This window comes from Lepidochelys kempii, chromosome 12, assembly GCF_965140285.1.
Source record: "Lepidochelys kempii isolate rLepKem1 chromosome 12, rLepKem1.hap1, whole genome shotgun sequence".
NCBI classification, from domain to species: Eukaryota; Metazoa; Chordata; order Testudines; family Cheloniidae; genus Lepidochelys; species Lepidochelys kempii.
In genome coordinates this window covers 25,355,837-25,382,136 of record NC_136391.1, presented here as the reverse complement: position 1 = coordinate 25,382,136, position 26,300 = coordinate 25,355,837, and the positions used below count along the sequence as shown (strand labels likewise).

The window sequence follows — 26,300 nt, the reverse complement described above, 5'->3', positions numbered from 1 at the left end:
GGAGTTATGTCAGTGCAATAGGGCACTTACATCGGCTGCAGCAAGGCTGGAATGTAGACACTGGTGTAATTAGATTGACATATCGTGGCTTACATAGATCTAACTTTGTTGTGTAGACTTGGTGCTTTGTACAGGGCCATGAATGAGGTGGCCTAGCTGGTGAGGTGCACTGCAAACTTTGGTGGCAGGCACAAGGCCCAGTGGTTGGGGTGACACGATGGAGTGCCACAGAAATCTGCAGATGGAGGGTGCAACCAGAGTGACCAGAACCTGCCCAGCCTACAGATAAACCCCCCAGTGACCCACACAGAGAGCCGAAGAGGCAGGCAGCAAGTGAGAGCGAGAGGAGCCTAAGGCTGCAGCACAAAGCGACTCGCGCTCCTCTGCCCTCTCTCCTTCCCTCAGCCAGGCTCAGCCCCTCTAAGCGGAGGGAGGAGGAGGAGGAGGCCGACCCCTCCCAGAATGCCTTGCGCTCGGCGGAAGCCGGGCGCGTCTGTGAGCTGAGCGGCCGGCTCGCAGCTCGGCGCAAGATGGCGGCGAGCGCCTCGGACCCCCTGGAAGAGATGCTGCTCTTCTCTGAAGAGGTGGACGAGAAGGCGGTCAGCGACCTGGTGGGCTCCCTGGAATCGCAGCTGGCCGGCGGGCGGGGCTCCGCCGAGGGCCCCTCCCCTAACAGCAGCCCCCCATCCCACCAGCAGCAAGAGCACCAGGGGACCCTGGTGGAGGGCGGCAGCCTAGTCCAGCAGCAGCAAGGGCATCCTGCTCCTCCTCATTTCCCCGGGGCAGGGGAGGCAGCCAGGTGCCCAAGTGCCGTGGGCAGCCCAACCCCAGCCCAGGGGACACCCCCAGCCTTGTCCGCCCCAGCGGCGGCGGCGGCCGGGCGGGGAGCGAGTGTAAACAGTAGTAGCATGCAGCAATCACATGGAGCAGCTCCTCGCAGCATCACCCCGAGTCCACCTGCTGCCCCTGTCTCACTGCAAGCCGCTGCCCCACCTCCGCCTGCTGGCGCCCCAGCCCAGCCTGTCAACAACCACGTGGATGTCAATGCCGCTGCTCTCGCTGCTGGCAGTGGTGCCCGGGAAGTGGAGAGTCCCAGACCTGGGTGTAGTCCTCCTGCAGCAGCCGCTGGTGCGGTGAACAGTGTGTTGCTGCTTAACTCCGAGGCCGCCACTGCTGGGGGGTCGCCTGAGGCTGCCGGTGCTGTCACTCCAGCAGCCGCAGCAAGTCGGGAACTTTCAAAGGCGGTAATGCTGGGTAGTACAGCGGCTGCTCCTCCTCCTCCTCCTGCTGCTCTCTCCCTTCTCCAGAGACCTGCACTGCATACCGTTCCTCCCGCCGCACACAGTGCGAATGGCACTTCCTCCAGCGCTCCTGTGGTTGTCACTCAGAGCCTAAAGGCTGGGTGTGCCCCAGCAGCAATAACACAAGTTGTCAACCATCAGAATCCGTCTGTCGGCCACAACAAACCAGAATCCTCTACAGCACAGACTAAACTCCTCACACACAATCCTGCAGTAAATGCACTCAGTAGCTCTACCAGTTCTGTTCCTACAATGAATCTTGTCACCCATCCAGCCCAAAGTTCAGTAGCCAACTGTGCCCCTGTAGTGTCCAGCACCATCACCCTCAATGCTATATCTAAACCCACAGTAAATATTATAGGGCCACCTGGCTCTGCTGTTGGTGTAGCCAAATCAGCCACTGCTGTACCTGTCGTCTCTGCAGTTCCCCAGTCGCTGTCACCCAGGCCTGCAGTAGGCACTGCTCAGAGAATAGTTGCACCACAATTGATTGTTAGACCGCCTCAGCAGACTACAATCCAGTTGCCTCCAGGTTTTACTATACCACCTGGTAAGTGGAAATTACAGGCTTGTTAATCTCTGCTAACCCGTTTTCCTCACTGTGATTTTTCAAAGTTGTGGCTGTGCTACAAACCAAGTACAGAACTATCAAATAAATGCATGGTACACCAGTAATCACATGTTTTTAAAATGAATTCTGTTCTAATAGACACATTGTCATTACTAAAAATATTATTTAATCAATTTAAAATCTGTGGGGTCTAATTTAAAAAAATGTTGCGATGGTTGTTGGGGAGAATTATTTGCTTTGTTAAAGGAAAATGTTAATCACAGTAAGTTTTTTAAAAACTGTGCAGTAAAATAAAACAAAACACTTAAGGTTTATTTTAGAAGTTGCTGATTTATAGATAGGTGTAATCTGGTTGTAGGTCTAAATTTTGTTAACTTTTATTTACTGCTGCTGACAATGGGAAAAGTTCTCCCCATTCAAGCTCTGTCTGTTCTGATGTGGCTAATTGAATAAACTAATGTTATGCTTTCAATCTCAATACATATATTGTGCTATTCACCATAGTATCTGGGCCTCTCCTCACATCAGTAGGATTCACCCCCTAATTCCAAAGTAACAATTTTACCCCACTCCCTCTGCTCATAATGATGATTTCTTAATTATTCAGTCTTGTTGATACTCAACAATAAACTGTTAGTAGTATATGGCTTTGTTTTTAAAAAATACTAGTTCAGTAAGGTTGACCATAACCAAAACAATAGCAATATATCCTCATGTCAACAATTCCTGATTTAAATGGCTACTTTACTGTCTTGAATTTTGAAGGGTGTCCGATATTGTTTTGTCATGCTTGAGTGCTAGTGGTGCAAATGGTGCACAAGTCCTTGCCTCTGAAATTTGGTGATTTATTCAAATGAAGTTTAATTGTTTTTCTTATGCAAATAAAGAATCTTCATCCATTAATACATTGTATGATCTGAAGTTGTTTTTCTTGCCTCAGAATTCCTTAAAGTGTTTGACATCAGTTAAGTAAATGAAGTTTATGGACTAGTATACTTGCTGTGTGTGAATAAAAATTTGTCTTTAGTGCAGTGTTTTAAATAGTTGTGAAGTTGACCACAGGTAATGAAACTCCTGCCATTTTTTTTTGTAGACTGCTACTGCATAGATCAGGCAAATTCTTATGGCTTTATGAAGATCTCATTTAACTTGGAACAGATATCAAGTTGTTTTAAGAAAGTGAAAGTGTAATTATGTAGATGGTATATTAGCACACTTTGCTATTGTTTCCTATACCCTGGCGTGTATGTCATAACTTACCATCAATTTCAGAAGCTGAATGCTATCATTGCTTTGTTCTACTGTTCGGTTGTTAAACAGAAGAAGAAAATGATACTCCTGAAACACACATTTTATAGATTTTTAGAAAATATTGTTGAAAGACGTTAGTAGCATACAAACTTATATGTGTTTGTTTTTGCTCTATAGAACTACTTTCTAGTCAATCAATTAAAGTTACTTAAATTTGAATATAAAAGTCAAACAGACAAGTGTTCTCAAGGGATAAGCTGGAGAGAAAATGAAAATATCTATAGTTCGACTGCAAAAGTAATGGACAGCTCATTACTGATTTTAAAATAGTGCAGTTTTCATAGAGGAAACTTGTGTTTAAAGCTGAAACTTTAAAAAATACTCTTTTTTTTTAGTAGGTCTTCTTAAATTATATCACAGGCTCTTAAAGTCAGCTTCCTGTTTAGCTAGCTGGCAGTAGAGCTGAATAACAGCCCATAATGTTGCTTCAGATGTGCATATGTTTTATAAGCATAGATCAGTAAAACTAAATATAACAATGTCCTGAACCTGAATTAATCACATTCATTTTAAAAACAAATGGTCATATATGAACAGTTATACCTTCATAACAGTAAATATTTCTACAACTTGAATAACAAACTTAATCATTCATCACAATTACTTTGACTGTCCCATTCAAATATATCCTATTGAAAAATAAGTCTTAAAACCGCTAAACAAAAATTCCTATGGAACAAATAGATTGAGATTTTGGGAAGTGCCCATAGGTCCATGTCCTATAATAAACTCTGTGAAGTACATTGTATGATCAGGCTGTTAGGTGTAAACTTTAAGAAAAAATTGCATGGATTTGTACATAGTGTTGTGGTGGCTGAATGAACAAATATCTAATTACATCTCTTAACTCGTCATTTGCGTGTACAGTTACCACAGCTGTTCAGTTAAATACAGTAATGGTGTGTTCAAATTAGTTGTGCATTTTATACAATGGTGCTGTGGGAAAGACCTCACAACAACTAGGGAAAATCAAATATAGTGAAATTAATTGTAGAAATAGTTTTGTCAAATATGCAAAATAATTAAAAAAAATCTTTTCAGTTTGCCCTTTTCTTTATAGTAAGTATATGTGGTGTTCTAACAATACTAGGCAAAATAAGTTAAGTGGAAGTCTGATTAAGTTGACAGTGTTCCTTTAAATGGATGATTTTGTTATCTTTTAGTAGTAAATACCAGAAGAAAACACTCAGTTCTGGTTCTTCACCTGCTTTTGTAGTTTAGTCTGTATCTTCCTCTTTGAACTTCCCCTACTTGGTGATATGAAGTGTAGGGACCAGTCACAGCCCAGCTACTTCAGATCTGCTTCTTAGTTAATTTCCATTTTATGTAGGGAAGATTAGCAAGTGTTTTCTAGGTATCTCCCCATAAAGTTAATTCACGTAAAGAGAAACTACACTACTTACAAGGATTATACTTGAGCTCAGAGTTTATATGTGGAATCAGATAAATACATGGCTATTAAATGATGTGATGCACCCATGTCACATTCCTTAAAAAACTGTAATATGTAAACCTAAATATGCTTTTAATTTTACTCATATCCATTGAGTATGCACAAAGCAGTTGTGGTCTGATTTGTTCTTATGAGTTATATAGTTTAATTTTTAACACATGAAAATTAAACGTTTCAAACTGTTTGCAATTGCATATATTATTAATAAGTTGTTAATTGAACTAGAACATTGAATTTTATTTGTTTACAAACACGTAGCAAAAAGGGTTATTTTCAAAATTAAAATGAGCTCATCTGGCTTGCAAAATAAGTGAACTTTTGGTTTTTATTATCCTGTTTTATTTATTGCGATAATATTATTATTTATTGTAATAAACATTGTTATTGCAATATAGGAACAGTTATGGTTAACAGTGTTAAGTCAAAAACTAACAGACTAATAAACTGAAAATATAGCCAGTGCATTAGATTTTGGCCTAGGATATAGGTTAGGCTCTGCACTTACACACACGTTTAACTTTGTGCATTCGGTGAGTCTTTGTCTTCAGTGGGACTACTTGTGCGACATACACTTAAGCCATGTGTAAGGCTTTGTAGGATTGGGGTCCTTAGTTTATAAAAATAAAATCAGACAGGGCAGAGGAGGTTCAGCAGTGGATAAAGGTGAGTGAGGTGGTGGGGGAGGCATAGAAGATGCGTACTTATAATTTAGTTCAGGAGTTGGAGTCTGGTTTAGATTCCCAGCACTGGAGCTGGCTACAGAGCAGGGCTAGGACAAATGAGGCATCAGTGGGACTCTGTATTGGCACAAGTGTCCCTGCCAGTAGATCCCATTGCTGGATCAGGATTTAAGAATTAAATGCAATTCTCCCCCCCATGCTCTGTTACTGTCTCTAATTACACCTTTAAATTTTGTCACCTTCTTATACAGTCAGGTATCCAATTGTTACATTTGTACGGTTCAAATGTAACAAAAGTTGTTTCAAGCTGTATTTTTAATTTTTTTTCCTGTTGATACTAAGTACTTTCCCTTATGGCATATCTGATTTTATACTGTAATAAACATGTCAGGACTGATGAATGAAGAAAGGAAAATGTTAAGCTGCTGCATGTCAGTTCTATTCATAGTACTTACTATTATTTTGACTATTTTCATTAGGTATGGTCTTGGTGCGCACAGAAGCTGGACAGCTTGTAATGGTACCTCAGCAGGTTTTAGCTCAGGCTCAAGTGCAAGCTCAAGTACAAACACAGGGGCAAAGTCCCGCCAGCATCTCACCCAGGCTTCCAGCGCCCACAAGTGGTCCAGTGTTTCGTTTAACAGCAAGCCAGGTACATTTTTTCATGCTTGTGATTATCATTTTTCTTTATGATCTACTGTATTTTCTATCAAACACATTGTAAAGCTGGGCTTCTTTTCAAATTTGTTCACGTAAACCTTTTTTTCTACTGAAAAAAAATTACAGAAGAGGGAAATGTACCTCACCTTTAGCCAAAGAATGGGTTAGTTCCAGGGGTCCAGCAAATTTCTCTATATGTCTACATTTCAGGAGTCCCACATTATGGCTTCTGTTAAGGCCACTTTGGAAATCTCCGAGGAAATCATACATGCTGTTGATTCAATAGGTGACTCTCTTCCTTCTGAGTCAGTATTGATCTAAATCCCCAACATGGTGTTTGGGGGTGTGGTGCTGTTAAGATTAATTTTTCAAATAAAATGAACAACAGGTGTCCTGCCCTCTTCTAGTCATTAAATATTGTTTTATACATTATTCAAGAGTAAGGATGGTGATTCTCATGTTACATTAAGATTTCAAGTTGGGTGATTGCATTTTGCATACCTAAATTTCTCTATTAAATTAAGTTGACTATGGTATCCTTTCCTGCCCTGTAATATTCTGTAGAGTTTGATGTTAAAAAGTTACTGTATTTCCACACAGAGGTACTAAGATTGATATTAAGCTTCTGATGAGTTTGTAAAGTGCTTTGAGATCCTTCTAGCTAAAAACCCCCAAACCTATATTAATGCAAGTAGTTATCATTTAACTAAGTGATGGCATTTCAGGGAGGTTATTCCGCTTTGGCTACTTTGGACTATAAAATTAGAGATCAATATTTCTGAGCATTGTTACTGCGCAACTCAGCATTAGTAATTCTCTTCTGATTTGTGGGGGAAGAGTTAAGACTGATTTGGTAAGTACTTACGAGTACTATGACTATGAGTAACTCTGAGCTGCTGTGCTAATGCAGTAGTGCCCCCTTTGGTCAGAATTAGCTTGGTCTGGGAAGGCAGTCAGTCAGCTCCTTTTAACTGAGTCTCTATGATAGTCCTATTCCGGGCTATGAAGGGTGTTAGTTTCAGTCTTGCTAGGTGTATGGGTTTCCCCTTGTACTTGGTAGGGTCATCTGATCCTGGTCCTCAGGGGGTCTCAAAACCCCTTTTGTTCTTAAGTGTCTGTTGTGGCATTGGTAGGGGAACCCAGGCCCACCCACTCCACTGGGTTCCAGCTCTGGGCCCTTAAACTAGGCAGGCCAAATAAGGCCTCAGCAGCAACTCCTGCTGTGCCCTGAGCTCCTTTCTACCTCTCTTGGTTCTGTAGGCTTCTCCAGCCTGTACATCAGTGGTACCCAAACTTTTTCTATCATGCTCCCCTTTACCAGTAATGGAATCTGTCCGTACTCCCCCTCCATTACTGCAGAGGAGCTTGGGCTGAAGGCGGAACTGGGGGCTGAACTGGGGATGTGACAGGAGCTGGGGCTAGCGGTGGAGCTGGCCTGGGGCTGGAGATAGAGTGGAGCTGGGGACAGAGCTAGTCTGGGAGCAGAGCTGGGTGGCACTCCTTCCCACCTCCTGTGTGGACTGGCTTGGGCCCCGCTGCATGCCCCCCACCCCATGTTCTTTCACGCCCCCCTAAGGAGACGTGTCCCACAGTTTTGGGACTACTGCCCTACATCCAGTCATCCCTTTTCTCGAGTGTTGTCTCTGGGCAGCTTCTCACCAGCTTGCTGGCAGGACTTTCGTTCTCCAGACCTGCTTGCTCCTTTAGTAGCTATCCGACATTATAAGAGTGTATATTTAGATGTATCCCATGTAAAGTTAGAGAGAAAATTGTTTACCTTTAATTCACCACTCATCGGAGCACAGCTTTTGAATACAAAACTACAGAAAAGATATTAACAATTGGAGGGAGCTGAGAAAAGATAAAGACTTTTAAGAAATTGTTAAGAGTATGTCTAGTATGAGCATTTGAGGAGATGATCACGAGCATGAGGATGACAAGCCTGTTAATAGTCTTTGGAATTATGTGGAATGCTGGGGGTAGAAGGTTGGAAAAAGTCATTAAGAAAAAAAAGATTCTGTGGCTTTGTGGGAGGCTTCTTTGAAACAGGCCTAAGCACAGTGTTGCCACACTGTGTTGGATTTTGTGTAGATAGGATGTAGTTCTGTGTCTTGAAGAGGCACATAATCCTTAGTGCAACGGATCTCAAACTATTCCAGATGGTCTATGGAGTTGCTTTTTTGGCCCTGGTGAAGAAACTGTCATTCTACGAGTAGTGATGTTTCCCCCTAGTTATAGCCCATGCTAGTTTTCTGAGGCTTTCTTGAACAATTACATTAAAAAAACAGGTTTCAGAGTAACAGCCGTGTTAGTCTGTATTCGCAAAAAGAAAAGGAGTACTTGTGGCACCTTAGAGACTAACCAATTTATTAGAGCATAAGCTTTCGTGAGCTACAGCTCACTTCCTCAGATGCATATCGTGGAAACTGCTGCCTGCTGGTCTCCACGATATGCATCTGAGGAAGTGAGCTGTAGCTCACGAAAGCTTATGCTCTAATAAATTGGTTAGTCTCTAAGGTGCCACAAGTACTCCTTTTCTTTTTATTAAAAAAACAATCAACCTCTTTTCTTTACTTTGAGTGGCTGCTTCATGTTTGTCTTTGCTAGATTTTTTTTCCTTTGGGTATAAATACAAACATGACCAAGTTTTGACTGATAATGCCAAAATTGGGTGGACATCAAAGATACAGGAGAGAAGAACCAAACTGCAAAAGGATCAGAGATTAGAGTAGTAAACAGCATAAATACAAAATAGAGCTTGAGATTTGGGGATGTAACCAAGGAGATGCTCTCGCTATATTAAATGAGCACATTTCAGTCTTGTCTACTTAATACTGTTGTAATTAGTTTTTCATGTAGCTGTAGTTGCTGCGGAGAAGGGTGTAGGATCAAGATTGGAAGGAGAAATGTCCATAAGAGAATACTATATTAAGAAGTTGTCTGCAATAGGAAAAAATTGAGTAGAGCTCTATTGTGCATAGAATCTTAGGAGACCTAAGATGATGATGGTTGGTTGCACTGAAGTTTTAATGGCAGAACAGTGCACTGCCATTTAGGAGACTGGAATTTGGGTCCCAAACTCAATCAAAAAATGCCATACCCAACAAGCATTTGGGAGCTGCTTGTGTGTTGCTCTCATGCACCTCCTTTTTGGCCGACTTGGAGCAGTATTGTTAGGTTTTGGAAGGCGCTTAAATCAGCTACTGATGTGTTTTATACATTTAATACAGTTTATCACATAGTATCAAGCTGTAGTATGGGGCTTTGAGTGTGGTAGGGGAATAACTAAAGAGTTGTGAATGGTGAATATCCTAGAGGTTGTTGTGATTTCAACATTTTACAGTGGCAGTACTGGAACAATAGGATTGTTGCTAGTCAGGGATTCATGTGCATTGAGATAACTGTATAGTATCTGCCTAGACTGTCAGATTGGTTCCTCCGTTTCATGAGCCCCACATTTGTTTACTTTTATCAATTAATAAAGGCAATGAAGTGATTAAAGCAACATCATCGGGAGACTTGAATTTAATTATTCTGGAAATAGGCTATAGATTTTTCTCTCCTGCTACCAATGACTTTTATTTGTATATATTTGGTCCTGAAAATATGTTAAAAATCATTTGACTAGAATAATTTTTTTAAAGCCAGAAAACAGTGAATTCCTTAAATAATAAAGGCTTTACTACATAAGAACTACACTTGTATTTGATTCTTATGGAAGACTTATTTTCTGAGGCTGTGGAACTCGTTGTTTTTCTGGAGGAAATGTTTATTGACAAATATTGTCCTAATCTTTTAGAAATGGTTGCATCTTCAGGTGTTTTTTTTTTTGTTTTTGTTTGAATAATGATGATTGATCAAGGAGAGGAATCTAATTCAAGAAGTACAGCAAGTAATGTATACTGAAAACAAAATTGTCTTCCAGCAATTTTATAATTGACAGAAAGTTTTTTTGTTTTGTTTTTCCTATTCCAGAATACAGTTCTGACTTGTCAGAAAGCTGGAGCCTGACAGGTTCTCTCCCCCCACCCTTTCCCCCCGCCCCCCAGTGAAAATCTGAAAGGGTACGGGAAATATTTTCTGCGTGGATGTTGTTAGGCTTGTAAAGTAAATCTCCAGAAGTCCTGTTCTTCTCAGTCATTCAAACTGAGACAAATTGCATTAATCATTGGCTCAGAACAGACTGAATGTAAACATGTTATTTCCGTTAAGGCTTGAAACCATTTTCAGTGTCATATATGCATGAGGATGTGGGGAAGGTGGCAGTGACAGCAAGCCTTGGATTGGTTATTTGAAAAAAATCTGTATTTTACTAGTCCCTGGGGGATTGGTGGGGCAAGTGGGTATTTCTTGATCTCAGGGCAGATTAATGTAGTGTTTCCAAAACACATAGCATGGAGGTTTGGAACTGGAAGCACAGGTACCTTGACTGCTGAGGGAAAAAATGTGTGTGCTGCCAGGGTTGTTAGTTTGTGGATTCTGTGTGATTCCTGGATCACGAGGTTGCAGAAGTTCGTGAGAGAGCAAGGGAGTACAGCAGGACATAGGGATTGCTGACTACAGGCTGATTTGGGTGGAGAGAGGTGGCCTGCGTTGGCATCATAGTTTTCCCGTTCTGCGGCGTCTAACTGGTGACGTAAGCTCTTGTTGTGTTCTTCGAGACACTGTGGTGATTCACTTGCATGAAAATGATCTGGGCCTTATTCCTGGTGTACACCTCATAAATGTATGAGAGAAGATTTGGATCGCATCACAGATTTGTGTCCAGGAGTTATGATAATTTTCTCTAATTTTTCTTAGTATCTGAATAATTGCTACAGCAGCAATATGAAAGTTATTAATAACTTTTGGAAGAACATTAATCAGGAAGTTAGAGGGTTCATGACTGACCAGACTATACCTACTTTATGTCATAGAAACATTAGAAGCTCTGATACCACACAGTTTCCTGAAGATGGGGTACATCTATTGGATGGGGGCTAGAGGATCTTTCTCTCAAACATAAAACTCTTGAGCAGAAATCCGGTCTGTGATTTCTCTTGCTGGCCCCTCCATCCTCCAACCATTCTGAAACATGACGAGGAACACCCTTTTGCTCTAACATAGTTGATCTTCGCTTCAGGCACTGCATATGAGTTGGGTTATAGGAGCGGGGAAGGGAGGACAATAGAAACATTTGTATACTAGGGAGTGAAGACTGCAGGGACAGGCATTTCCTGCTTTGGGTGGGGTAGGTCCTGGTACAGAAGTGGGGAGGAGGCCAGGCTGGAGGAGGGAACACAGTGAATGGGTTAGCACAGGGGTTCTCAAACTGGGGGTCAGGACCCCTCAGGGGGTCATGAGGCTGTTACATGGGGGGTTGCAAGCTGTCAGCCTCCACCCCAAGCCCTGCTTTGCCTCCAGCATTTATTATAGTGTTAAATATATTAAAATGTGTTTTAATTTATGGGGGGGGTCACACTCAGAGACTTGCTATGTGAAAGGGGTCACCAATAAAAAAGTTTGAGAGCTACTGGGTTAGGGGCATGGCTGGGGAGGTGTGCCAAAGCTGGGCTGGTGGGGCAGAGTTGTAAATGCATGTGGGGAGGGGCAGTGTGTGTGTGTGATTCAATATGCTAGTTGTGGGACATGAGAGTTAAAACTACCTAAATGATTACCAGCTCCTACCAACAACATATCTTTTTCTGATTAAAAACACAAGGAAATTCAATAGTAATAAACTACATTAATGCAGAGTTAAGGTTGCTTGGTGGTATTTCATAACTTCCAAGAATGTTGAGCTAAACAAAACTCAAACATCTGAAAATCAGGAAATGCATAGTTAAGGTTGCCCGTGCAAACTTAACTCTGTTCTCTTTCAGCAATGTCCCAATATGCTCTATTAGCATTTATACCTTTACTCAGCCAGCTCCACAGGTGCAGAAATATACAAGCTTTTACAGCCCACTCACTCTCACCCACAGGATTCCACCTAACATTAAAGGACGAAGAGGGGGGGGGGAAAAGGTTGTCCTTGCCACCTTTCCTCTCTCCTCTTCAAGCAATGCCTCAGTATGCACATATTCACACTGGCCCTTGGCATAATAAGATTCAGGAGATTCCAGGCCCTGGTGTACACTCACACACTTAGCCAATGCCCCAGAAAAAATATTGCACATACACAAGTTAAGATTCACTTCAGAGACTTTTACAACTCGTTTACACTTGCTCATAGGATACTGTTTCAATCTGCACTTTCACTTAATCTTCATTAAAGTGTTACAGTCCTCTCATATTCCACTTTACTGCTGACAGATCCTCTATAACAAAAGCCCTATGCCCTGCTATTGACATCACCTACACAATTCTGCATAGAAGGGATGCATACTGGATCCTGCAAATACATATGCAACTCTTCCCTTTCTTCATACACGAAAAGGTGGAAAACATAGATCTCATGTCACAATCATAGCTCTGTCACATACATCAAAGTAATCTGCAGATCTCACAAACACATCTCTATCCCCTTACCACTGCCTCCACCATTCAGTACAGCTACACCTGATACCAACTACATTCACTTTACCTGGAGTACATGCAGATAATAAATGCTTAGACTGTGCTCATGTCCCAGCTTACTACTGACAATACTCTTCGTAATAAAACCTCTGGGCCTTGCTGATTATATAACATACGCAATTCTGCATAGAAATGGTACATATAGGATTCTGAAGATACATATATGTCTTTTCCCTTTGCTCACATACATTGGAGGGCGCAAAACATAGATCTCATGTCATAATCACAGCTCTGTCACTCACCTCAAAGTAATCCACACATCTTTGTTTCACAAATACACCCTTACCAAGCAGTCCCAACTGGTGCCTCCACCATTTAGTGTAGGTACATCCAATGCACTGACTGCACCTGGAGTGTATGCAAATAATTCCCATTGGCTACTGCCTGCTATAGGGAAGTAGAGGGAAGGTGTCATGGGCTACTTTTTTCCCCTCTTTGTCCTTTAATGGTGTATGGCGGAATCCTGTGGGTGAGAGTGAATGGCTTTTAAAAAGAGGAGCTTGTACATTTCAGCAGCTGTGGGATTGGCAGCATGTGTGTCTTAATGGGGCATATTTGGGCATTGCTGAAAGAGGGCAGAATAAAGCTAGTTGGGAAAACCTTAACTGTACATTTCCTGGTTTTCAGAAGTTAGTTTTCCTCAGTTTAGTGTTCTGCAGAGGGATGACATACCACTAGGCAACCTTAACTCTGTGTTAATGTAGTTTTTTGCTATTGAATAATAGCACAGCATTGGCTAACATAATTGTTTAAAAAATATATCTTCACACAGTACAAGGATAATTGTCCTATAATTGCACCAGGCTACAACAATGTTTGAAAATTGCTGTCTGGCACGGTTTGTGATATTATTTGGGGTGTGGCATAATCTGAACATGCTCTTGCATTTGAGTGTGTAGGAAAATGAAGAATAACAATGTAAGAACAGCCATACTGCATCAGACCAATGGTTTGTCTCGCCCAGTATCTTGTCTTCCAGCAGGACTAGTGCCAGATGCTTCAGAGGGAATGGACAGAATAGAGCAATTATCCAGGGATCCATATCCTGTCATCCAGTCCCAGCTTCTGGCAGTCAGAGGTTTAGGGACACCCAGAGGCATGGTGTTGTGTCACTGACCATCTTGGCTAATAGCCATTAATGGACCTTTTCTTCTTGAATTTATGTAATTCTTTTTTGAATGCAGTTACACTTCGGGCCTTCACAACATACTGTGGCAACAAGTTCCACAGTTAATTGGGCGTTGTGTGAAGAAAGTACTTCCTTTTGTATGTTTTAAACCTGCTGCATATTAATTTCATTGGGTGACCCCCTGATTCTTGTGTTATGGGAAGGGGTAAGTAACTCTTCCTTATTCATTTTCTTCACAGCATCCATGATTTTATAGATCGCTATCATATCCCAACTTAGTTGTCTCTTTTCTAAGCAGAACAGTCCCAGTCTTTTTTAATATTTCCTTATATGGAAGCTGCTGTTCCCTTGCCCTAATAATTTTTGTTGCCCTTTTGTATATCTTTTCCAATTCTAATATATCTTTTTTGAGATGTGGCCACCAGAATTATACACAGTATTTAGGGTGTGAGCATACCATGGATTTACATAGTGACATTTTGATATTTTCTGTCTTATTTTCTATCCCTTTTCTAATGGTTCCTAACATTTTGTTACCTTTTTTTTTTTTTACTTCAGCTGCACACTGAGCAGATGTTTGCAAAGAACTATCCATAACTGACTCCAAGATCTCTTTCTTGAGTGACGAGCTTATTTAGACCTGATCATTTTGTATGTATAGTTGGGGTTATGTTTTCCAATGGGCACTATATGTCCTCTGCACCACTTAGGACTACATCAAGAATTGCCTCTCCCCTTTTGAGTTCCAGGACTAGCTGCTCCAAAAAAACAGTCAGTAATGTCTAGAAATTTTATCTCTGCATCCTGTCCTGAGGTGACATGTATCCAGTCAATATGTGGATAGTTGAAATGCCCCATTATTACTGGGTTTTCTGTTTTTGTTGCCTCTCTCATCCCCCCGTCACTGTTACCATCTTGATCATGTGGTCAGTAGTATATTCCTACTGCTATACTCTTATTATTCAAGCATGAAATTTCTATTCATAGATATTTTGTGGTGCAGTTTCATTAATTTAAAAGTTTTACTATATTTGACTCTGCTTTCTTTCACATACAGGGGTCTCCCTCCCACAAGCAATGCAACTTTCTCTGTCATTCATGTGTATTTGCTACCTTGGTATTACCGTGTCCCATTGATTATCATCGTTCCACCAAGTTTCTGTGATGCCTATTATATCAATATTCTCAATTTATACCAGGCATTCAAGTTCACCCATCTTTGTAGTTAGACTTCTAGCATCTGTGTTCAAGCACTTATAAAAGTCGTCAATATTTAGTTCTCTGCCTTCATGTAATGTAACTGAATGGTACTCTGTTTCGTTTGACTATTTCTCCCCTTTAATCAGCCCTCCCCTAAAGGAAGTCGCTTTTCATATAGGGTGCATCTTTGCAGCCTGTTGGCCTTCCCCCAGCCCTTAGTTTAAAAACTCCTCTATGATCTTTTTAATTTTACATGCCAGCAATCTGGTTCCATTTTGGTCATCAGAGTCCATCCTTCCTGTATAGGCTCCTCTTCCTTTCTCACAAGCTTCCCCAGTTCCTTATAAACTTAAATCCTTCCTCCAGTCACCATTGTCTCATCTATGCATCGAGGCCCTGCAGTTCTGCCAGTCTGACTGCCCTGTGCATGGGTTGGAAGCATTTCAGAGAATGTTATCATATGCATTTTCATATAATCAGAAAACTTGTTTAGGTCCTGTCTTGTCAGTTACTGGTCTTCTGTCTATTCTAGATAGGTTACTCATATGGTCTCTCTCACCATCGTATCTGACCACCTCACAGTCTTTAATGCATTTATCCTTGCAACACCCTGTGAGGTAGGGAAGAGCTACATTAGGAGGAAAATACCCATTTTACAGACAGGAACTAAGGCCCAGGATCATGCAGGAAGTCTCTCTAGGAGCAGGGGCTTGAACCCAAGTTTCCCAAGTCCTAGAGTAGTGCCCTAATCATCTGGCAGTCTTTCCTCCCTGTTGTTTTCAGCATCCTTTACAAAAAGCCTATACATGCCTTGTGATGGCTGAGTTAACATTGTAGGAAACTTACATTTTGTATTTGCTGACTGTTTTTATTTTAAATGTGCAACTTTTACATTGAAAATATTCTATAAAAATGTTTGTTCAAATATGTAAGGAGCAGAAGGCTATTCTTGTTTACTAGTATTAAGTTCAAGCTGATATCATTTTCGTCTCTATAGATTGCAATTGTGTCTCATAGGTGGATCATCAAAATTTGCTCTAGAGTGAAAGAGGGGATTCAATCTTAATGCTTGTTTCTCTCTAGGCCCCTCTTGATCAAAGAGTGATATCTGAACCAAATTGTTATGAGGCATATAATGAAATCTTTTGATTTGGGCAAAATAAGTGCATACACTCAAAAAAGAAAAGGAGGACTTGTGCACCTTAGAGACTAACAAATTTATTTGAGCATAAGCTTTTGTGAGCTACAGCTCACTTCATCAGATGCATTCAGTAGAAAATACAGTGGGGAGATTTATATACACAGAGAACATGAAACAATAGGTGTTACCATACACACTGTAACCAGAGTGATCAGGTAAGGTGAGCTATTATCAGCAGGAGAAAGGGGGGGAGGGGGAGACCTTTTGTAGTGATAATCAAGGTGGGCTATTTCCAGCAGTTGACAAGAACGTCTGAGGAACAGCGGTGTTTTTACCTTTAGTCCTTTTGGTATGATGTCCATCTGTTTGCATTTGGAAAGGAAGATGATGTCTGTCTGTATCTGTACGAGTTTTTTCATGAAGTTGATAGATTTCCACTCCATACGGCTAAATTCAATGCCTTGCACAATGACATACAATGTATATGCACTCAGTTTACGTTAACACTAAATTAGCACTAAAATGTTCTCGCTTCTTTACTTGATTTAGCTTAACATTATGAATAGTTATAACTACACTAATATTTTGTATTTGAATATTACCTTCCTTCTGAGGATCTCAAGGCACTTTAAAATGTGAGAAAGTATTATTAAATTATAAGATCATCAGATAATATTTGCATCTTCATATATGTTTGTATAGTACCTAGCAGAGAGGGGACAACCCTGATTGGGGCCTTAGGACAGTATTGAAATAATTAGTAATTTTTGTTTTGCACATGGAGAAACTGAGACCTAAAAAGGGGTTAAGCAGTGGTTTTCAAACTTTTTTTCTGGCTACCCAGGTGAAGAAAATTTTTGATGCCCGCGACCCAGTGGAGCTGGGGATGAGGAGTTTGGGGTGTGGGAGGGGCTCAGGGCTGGGGCAGAGGTTTGGGGTGCAGGGATGAGGGCTGTGGGGTGGGGCCAGGAATAAGGGGTTCAGGGTGTGGGAGGGGGCTCTGGGCTTGGGCAGGGGGTTGGAGTGCAGGAGGGGGTCAGGGTTGTAGGCTGGGGGTGCAGGCTCTGGGGTGGAGCTGGGGATGAGTGGTTTGGGGTGCAGGATGGGACTCTGGGTTTTGTGGGGGCTCAGGGCTTGGGTAGGCGGTTGGGGATGAGCGGTGCAGGAAGGGGCTCAGGGCTGAGGCAAGGGATTGTGGCATGGGCTTACCATGGGCGTCTCCTGGTCAGTGGCGCAGCGGGGGTGCTAAGGCAGGCTTCCTGCCTGTCCTGGCACCGCAGACCGTGCTGCGCCCCGGAAACGGCCAGCAGCAGGTCCGGCTCCTAGGTGGAGGCGTGCAAGCAGCTCCACATGGCTCTCGCCTGCAGGTACTATCCCTGCAGCTCCCATTGACCGGGAACCAGTTGGCTAGTGCTCGGGGTGGGGGCAGTGTGTGGAGCCAGACTTGCTGCTGGCCGCTTCCGGGGCGCAGCGCAGTGTCAGATCAGGTAGGAACTAGCCTGCCTTAGCTACCGTGACCCAGTGCCTTATATTCCGTGACCCAGTACTGGGTCCCAACCCGCAGTTTGAAAACCACTGGATTAAATGACTTGTCTAAATGTACCTCAGTGACAAAGAGGGACATAGAATTAATTCTTTCTTCCAGTTCCTTGCTTTGCCTCCTTAATAGTTGTGAAATATTTTAATCATTTCAAATGATTTATTGAATTATTTGCTTACGAGCAAGATTGTAAAAAGGTATGTTAATTTTAAGAGCTTTAAATATTGATTTTCCAAATCACCAGAGGGAAAGAGCACCATAGTGAATCAGGTGGCAGAATATATAGATAAATTAAATATATACAAATCAGCAAAATATTATGGTATTCATTCAAGGATTATTAAAGAATGAGCCAAGAAAGCTGCAAAACCTGACATTTATTTTTGACAACTCATAAAGAACAATTGAGGGATTCCAGGTAAATGGAGATTAATCTAACTTCAACAATAGGTTAAAAATGCCACTAATGAGCAAAAAATAAAATGATAAAAATCCACTCAGATGAGATTAACTTGATGAGCAATACATAGTAAAGCAGCAAGTGTACCCCCAACCCTTACACCACACCCCAGGCCTGGTACATGGCCTCAGTATTCTATTCCTCCATACCTGGGACATGACATGGGTAGGGGTTCCCCCATTTCTTGGGGAGGGAAGAGAGACGGGGGGACAAGCTCCAACTGTAAACTCTCAGCCAGTCTTTCCTTCTGGGGGCATCTTGTGGGGCTGGAGCCCCTTACTTTTGTGGAGGAAAAAGAGGGAGAGCTGGGCCTTGGAAGCCCATAACCTGTCCCCTCTGAACAACAGCATTCTTCTGCTGCTAGCTAACATATTTGGTCCTGTACCTTGTGTGTTAGAAGTCCAGGCTGCATTGCTGAAGGTTCAGGGTTCAAATTGTGCTGTTCGTACATGATAGGGGAGGGATGTTATAGTTGTATGGAAGAGGATTTTTTTTTACCTTTCCCTTTAAAGATCAGCAACTTAGGAAAATACATTAGAAAAGGTTAAGAAAGTTATTTAGGTTGCAAAAATCAAACACCCAAAAGTTAGACGATGCTAAGTTTACAGTTATACATGCAACCTTAATTTTGCCCACTTGTTTGTATGCATTATGATACTGTCTTTAAATAATACCCTACTATTTTTTCCACAGTACCTCTGTCTCATTCAGTGCATAGGTTGAACATTACAAAGGGCAGAATTACGGTTGCACAGGCAACCATAAATCTGGCATTTCCTAAAATTTGAGTGCTTGACTTTGCAACCTAAGTAACTTTTTTTTAACATTTTTGTATGTAATAAAGAATAGGCCATGCCACAGAAACTTGAAATATTATTTGACTCACTTGTCAGTTTTGTGGATGGAGGGAATGCAGTAAACATAATACAGCAATATTTTAATACAGCTTTTAGAACAGTCTTGCATGAAATTCTCACAGAAGCTAGACAAATGCCTTTTGAAAATAATATTTTGGCTTCTGTTAGCCTTGGATTCCCTTTTTGGCTCTTCCATTGATTTGTGACCTTGTGCTAGACAGTTAACTTCCTTCTGCCTCAGTTTTCCATTGTGTAAAATGAGAACAATACCTACCTTTATAGGTGGTGTGAGTGACTGTGGGGAAGAGAAGTGAAGTGGAGGACGAAACACTCTCTGTAGCACTGTAATCTGTGCCTGTGTTTCCTAGCAGAAGTCTGGAAAACTGCTCCAGGAGGAGCTATACTGCCAGCGAGAGAGGGTCAACAGAGCAACAAGAAAAGGAGTACTTGTGGCACCTTAGAGACTAACCAATTTATTTGAGCATGAGCTTTCGTGAGCTACAGCTCACTTAGGATGGCATCCTTCTCTGGGTCAGTTTAGTGCCAAGCTAGGAGAGACCACGGAGGACAAAAATAAATTACAGAAGGATGTGCAGCGTATAAATAAATGAGTGCAAATCAGTACAATAAGATTTAATTAAAATAACATTCAGAATCTCAAGATTGCAGAATGCTATATAGAAAGCAGTGATTCAGAGAAAGATGCATACAGTGTGTTTACATTGGAACTGTAATCATCGTGTGAATATAAATTGCTACTTCTTTTTTTAACTGAAATAAAGTATTGAAGTAAGTAAAACTTGAATAGGTGCAGTTACATTTCTAATCTTTCCTCATGAGTAAATTCTAAGATTTTATTGCATTGCTGAAACATTTAATATATTAGAAAGTAAATAGTTTCTCTTTAATTAAACAATTATTGGAGTTTAATACAATTTTGATTTAAATCTGATTTTAAGATTATGGAAGAAAATAATTATTTTATATTAACTGCAGTTTTTAGCACACCTATAGTAACATATTACAGGGAAATGTAACATTTTTCTGAACATGAACATAGATTGTTCCTGTCACTAGGGGGAGTCTGTCTTCTCTTTTCTTGATAATATTTCTGTGCTCCTGTAAGTGTCTCTCTCTTACTGTATCCTTATGGAAACTTATTGTTGTCTTGTGGACCTTATCTGCATCATGGATGCCCTTTGGGGAGAATGACATCTGCTCTGATTGTAATAAGAGTGCTTTGTGCCTGATTTATATTCTTGGTTCAGAAAAAGCCCTCTAATGAAATTGGAAAAGCATTTGGCATATTTAAAATAAATACCTTGTCAAAACTGTACAATATTTTACTCTCTTTATTCCATGTTTCTGTATGAATTTGATATAATTCTTTCTATGTCCTGTGATTGAGCATTGTGATATTTGGTTATTTTAACAGTGATTTATGTTTTGGAATTTTCAAATCTCATAGTTTTGTTATGCAATTTTTATAATGTGTGAAAGTACAATCTACAGTTCTATGAAGTTTTAGATTAATTACTGCTCCATTTTGAAATCATAGATGACCATTATGGGAAAATTAAAATATCAATATTCTTGTTTTTTTACCAAGTAAATTACTTGAATTATAATCTTCAAAGAGTATGTTATGCCTAATGCTTTTCAGCATTTGAAATAATATTGGAGAAAGCAGCACTGTACTTGTTTTTTGAAGTATTATACTTGTGAAATTTTAAAACGTAGGTAGGTGCTGCCATCTAGTTTTTCATTGATAGCTTTCTTTTTCTGTTTACATTTTCAGTTTATGTAGTTAAGAGCTTTGTTTGTTTTTGAATGCTTTAAGCCAAATTTCCTGCTCTTTGTTTGTGTTTCTTATTAGTCAGGCTGCTGCTACATGCATAAATGAAAAGTCAAAAATAATGGTACTTTCAGTAATCTGAAACTGGTGGTAAAATTACAGTTCCAGTGTATACCAGTGAAATGGAAATGTGAGTTGTAGATTAAAAAAAAAAATCTTATATGCAATGTTAGGCCCTGATTCTATAGATGTTTTACCCATATACGTAACCTCTTTAAATGCAAACATACCTTAATGTTAATGTTTTGTTTAATGAACTGCCTTCATATCAGTGAAACTTAGCATAGAACTAAAACTGTCAGCAAGGATCTAAAGAGTCTTCGCTGTTAATTCTTTGTGATGTTTGCCCTGCATGTGACAGTGTTCAAGTTTTCTGTGGGAATATTTGGTCATCAGTGATCAGCCTGATGCTTTTCTGGAGTTGGTTAAATCTTATTTCAGTCATCACTTTTGAGAATTAAATTTCTGATAACCTTAATGAACTTTCAGATAATAGTAGGTGCCATGTAGTCAAATGGTAATGTATTCATACCTTCTCTTTGCAGAGCATTTTGAATTGTTATGGCTTATCTTTACAGACAAGAGCATTCCCAATCCTATAATTTAGTTTCATGAAGAGTTAATATAACCCATATCCAGTGTTTTTCCACAGTGAGTAACTGGATCTCTTTTTCAAGTTGTCTCTCTTCATTATGTTATTTAAAGAAATACTTGTCCATGTTAATAGGTCCCAAAATATACCTATTTTAAAGGTACCTGTTGTTCTGTTCTCCCTAACAATAAAAAAAAAATGTTTGTAGAGTATTTGGATATTCCTGGGAGAAGGAAATTTAACCTTGTTTGAATGCTGAAAGGTAAATTGCCAGCATGTGAGGAGAGATTAGTACTAGATGTGTCGGTGGGAGACCAATAGATATGGTGGTGGAGGGTTGACGGTGCTTTTTTCTGTGAGGTGTAGGCTAGAGTTGACCATCTTTCTGCCTTTTGTTCACCTTGGATATATAATTCTTCTTTAAGAAAAAATTAACCACTGGTACATGTAAATTCTACTATTTATGTACTTGGAATATTCTTACATAGCAATTTAAACATACTTAGGGTAGTACACACACACACACAAACTACATTAAAATAACATTCTTAAGGTTCCAAATAAAAAGTTAAGAAATGCTAGAATGAAGGTTTCCTGTGTAACCTTAATTAAATCCCCCTTGTGCATATATGTGTTATGATAGTCTTTAGTTATGTGATCACATACTGATTTTTCCATAGGACTCCAACCTCATTCAGTACACTGGAGGGATTGTGCTCACTTAATGAGCAGTTAAATATTTTGTTTTATGGTCATTATTCAGTATGTGAAACCAGGCTGTATTTATAGCACACTATATAAACAGTGCTCTGAAGACAGAGTTACTAATTCCCTCAAAGGATTTTCTGTGGTAGACAACGCTATATTATCTGAATGCTTCGCAAACAGTAATGAATTGATTTCCACAACACCTCTGTGAATTGAACGTGGTGGTATTATTCCCATTTTACAGATGGTGAACTGAAGCACAGCGAGATTCAGATAAAAATATACATTAATTTTAGATGCCCAATTTGAGACACTTAGGACGTGATTTTTCTTAGTAATTAGCATTATATAGCACTTTATATTTTCATAGCACAACTCCCATTGAGTTCACTGCCTGAGCAGCGGTCCCAGGGGCAGCTGGAGCAGCTGCTGCTTGGTAGTCCTGGGATGGCCCCCGGCCCCTCCCCGAGCAGTGGCCCCCTGGTCCCCTCCCAGTAACCGCCACCCCCAGCAGCAGTCCCGGGAGCAGCCAGAGCAGCTGCTGCTCGGCAGCCCCCGGCAGCAGTGGCCAAAGCAGCCGCTGCTCGGCAGCCCCCGGCAGCAGTGGCCAAAGCAGCCGCTGCTCAGTGGCTCCCGGCAGCTGGTGCTGCTGGCAACCTCCTGGGGAGGTCCCTCCCAGCAGCAGCCCCTCCGGGTGGCACCCCAACAACACGCCCCTCCCCCCCAAGGTTTAGTCAGGGGTATTTTTAGTAAATGTAATGGACAGGTCATGAGTTGTGAATTTTTGTTTATTGCCCGTGAGCTGTCCATGACTTTTACTAAAAATACCTATGACTAAATCGTAGCCTTAATCATAATGCATATGCAGAAGGGGGCTGAAGTAAGGTTGCTCAGGCAACTTTAATTCTTGCATTTCATAACTTTTGGGTGTTCGACTTAGCATCCTTAATAATGTTCTTTTACCAGAAATTCTGTCATGTAGCATTATATTGACACCCACATGGTTAATCACAGAGCTGGAACCTTTAGAACCACCACACAGACTTTTGTCACTTGAGCCAATGGAGTAACTTCTAGTAGAAGTAGGTTGTTACCCTCCAGGTAAAGTGGCACCAATGGGCAATGAGACACTTTATTAGTGGATTTCACAGATGTTTGCTGACAGCAGAGGAATGGTGAGACTACAGATTTTGAGTTCTATTCCTTGGTGTGGAAGGGGAGTATACTTTAGTGGGCACAAACTCTTCTGCCCATTTCCCTCATGCTTGACCCTTCTGCCCTGTCCCCTCCAACCAGTCCCAGTCCTTTCTCTTCCCCACCGCAGGCTCCCATTCTCCTCACCTACCCAGTTGTAGTCTCACCCCTCTGAACACCTGTGTGCTCTTGCTCCCACTCTCCTTGCCCAGCCATTTCCAGTCCTTCTATTGCTCTTCCCTGGTTCCTTGTGCTCAGTCTCCTTGCCCAGCCAGATCCTGTTCCTTCCTCTGCACTTGTGCGCTCTCTCTCTCTCTCTCTGCCTCCAGTCATATACCTTCTGGCTCCCATACCCTGCTTCTCCGCCAGTTCCTCATCCAATCTCTGCTGAGCATGTGTGAAATACAGTTTGTCAAAGGCTTATGACTTGGTCAAATTCGGATGGATTTTCATGGTCATGGCAATAGGGCACATCCCTGACACAAAGGTCATCTCTTGCCAAATTTCAAGTCCTCATTCCAAAGCCTGGGGCACTAGAGCATTCCAAAGAAAAGGTCTCTAGAATTTTTTTTAACGTAAGTGAAAAATGTATTTTTCTCTAATCACATTCTTGGTATTGGCTGAAATTTTCCGGAAGAGTTCAGGCTGAGGCAGACCACTGTTGTGGAAAATTTCAGCCCAGACAGTTAATTTGGCAAAGTTATAAGCAATTGAAACCAGGGTCTGATTATGGGAAGTTCTGGGCAGCCTTAGTAATAAGCAGTGCTATCAGCCTCACCTATCATGAATTTATGGTCTCTCTCTCCCCATCTGAGTGGATATATCTGTTATATCTATTATAAAGCTCTGTAATCACAGTGGGCACTAGTTGGCATCCTTCTTGGCTATATCAGCAGAGAGCCTGAGAATTAATGGTCATAGATACTGAATTTACCTCTCCCCGCTAAAGAGAGTTCCTAGGTAAAGGTTGATGCACATTGCCAAGGGAGTGTGAAAAGCTTGCATGGATGATGCATATGTTGTATTTGTTCTGCAAATAGTCAACTTATATTGTTCAGGGATACCAGTCTTGCATCTTTTGTAAGTGTTACGTTACTTAAAAACAAAAGTCAGATTTTGCTTTAGAAGATAAAAGGAGGAATATATTAAAATGTGCATTTATTTGTTGCTGCTGCTGCCGCCTTGTGGAAGGTTCAGACTATAATAAATATTTGGCCACATTGTCAACAAGGATCTCGACACGTACAGTTTTGTCTGTGTGTTTGAATTTGCCTATGTGAATCAGGTAATTAGATGTCTAATTACTTTATTTGCATTCACAAATTGCCCTTTGATGCAAATTTTACTTTTTGTGGTTTGCATACTTGGAGCCCATTTTGGAAACTGGGCTTTCTGTATTTCTTACAAATTATTTTATTCTGTCAGTGTTGTATGCTGCATGATAAATTTTTATATGTAGCCTAAAATGTACATAGAATTAAATCACATTTTGACTGTTGGTACATTTTTATTGTTAAGACTAGGTTGTAAATTTATTTGGTAGTAATGTCTTAGATTTATCTCCTCAAATGAAAATAGGCCACTAAAAATAATGGGCATTTCGGCTGCCTAGGACAATTTTATTGCTCGTCATTGTTAAAGCATTCCGCTGAGGGAAAAATTGTGAGTAAGTCAGAATAATTTTCCTTCATAAGCTTTTAACAATCACTTTTCTTTTATTATGATAAAGAATAAGTATAATCTAATTTTTCAGAGTTTCATCTGAGCAGCGCACTAGATGTATCATTGGTTCTGGAAATATTTGGACTTAATTTTTTTTACAGGTTAAAGGATGAAGGAAAGGGTTATTTTTGATGTGGATAGGAACGATGATGATGATCTAGACGAGGAGGATGACATTGAAGATAACTTTACCTATGTTGATCTATCATTTGGTGATCTCAAAATGCAGTACTAAGTGGCATATTCTTTATGTACGAAAACATTTGATAGTATTTTCTGCATTTCTCTTTTGCATATTTTTAAAAGATTTCATATACTTCTGAGAGGCAGATGTCCAAGAAAACTGTGTGGGCTTCCTTCTTTGAGTTGCCTTTACCTTTCAATCCATTATTTCCTCTAAATCCCTCTCTCCAGTTCACCATACTTGTCCTTATTTATGCACGGACATATGGGAGATTCTGAAGTCCCTATCATTGTAACTCTGTGAATCAAGAAATGCTTTGTTAATAATGCATCCAGCACCTCTCTCTAAAGCAGTGACTCCCAAATTTTATTCATTCATGTACCACCACCTTATAAATTGTTGTGAAGTGAATTGATGGAACTCCAAGATCATACATTACAATTTGGAAGCCCCTACCTAGAGTTGAACGTTATTTTTGCCCGGTTTCCCCTGGACTACTATATGGGAGTTCAAGTTAAGATAGAACACACATTTCTCACCAGGAATCTTATAGCAGGTTCCTTACATAATTGTGTAAATGTTTTTTTCATATTAATTTTACTTCACTTATCCTTTTTTCTCTTTTTAAATGTTCTATCTGTGTTAAGTTTTCAAGGAAAATACTGGACAGAGCCAGTGCATGACTACAAGATCAGTATGTACTCGTTACAAATATAATCTAAAATTTTTAATTTAGTGATGACATCATGTGTATGCCATATTATAACAGCTGTAATGCATCCATGTGACACAAAATGTTAGTGAATTTTTCCCCCACTTCACATTGTCCTTTTTTCCTATGCTCTGCTGTGTTATGCTAACATATTAAGATGCTTTAAGCAATAAGAAACACTTTTTCAAAATAAAATGGTGCATGTTGCTGCTCACATTCTCACAAGTATAGGGAAGAAGATACACCTGGACATTTTTATCTGTATATGAATAAAATAATTATCTTACTGGAGGTATAGTAATTTGATCATTTACATATTGCTATGGAGTAAAAATAAATTATGCTTTTTTGGTAACTTTCTGTAGAGGTTAATTATTAGATACTCATTTCATCACTGTGTAAAAGAACCTTTGTACTTTTTGCATCTTCAGTAATTTAACATGAGTGCATTTAATACTTTTTCTGTTGTGAT

The 26,300-nt window shown here is 40.4% G+C and overlaps 1 protein-coding gene across 9 annotated transcripts in view; it reads left to right on the top strand.

Annotated features, from left to right (window-relative positions):
- LOC140896301 (transcription initiation factor TFIID subunit 4) overlaps nucleotides 1–26,300 on the top strand; it is a 200,672-nt gene continuing 174,372 nt past the window's right edge. For all 9 annotated transcript variants that reach the window (XM_073307901.2, XM_073307900.2, XM_073307898.2 and 6 more), the window contains exons 1-2: nucleotides 1–1,851; nucleotides 5,796–5,968. In XM_073307901.2, coding sequence (XP_073164002.2) covers nucleotides 531–1,851; nucleotides 5,796–5,968 — 1,494 coding nt within the window. In that variant the 5' untranslated portion in view covers nucleotides 1–530. The remainder of the gene's footprint in view (nucleotides 1,852–5,795; nucleotides 5,969–26,300) is intronic.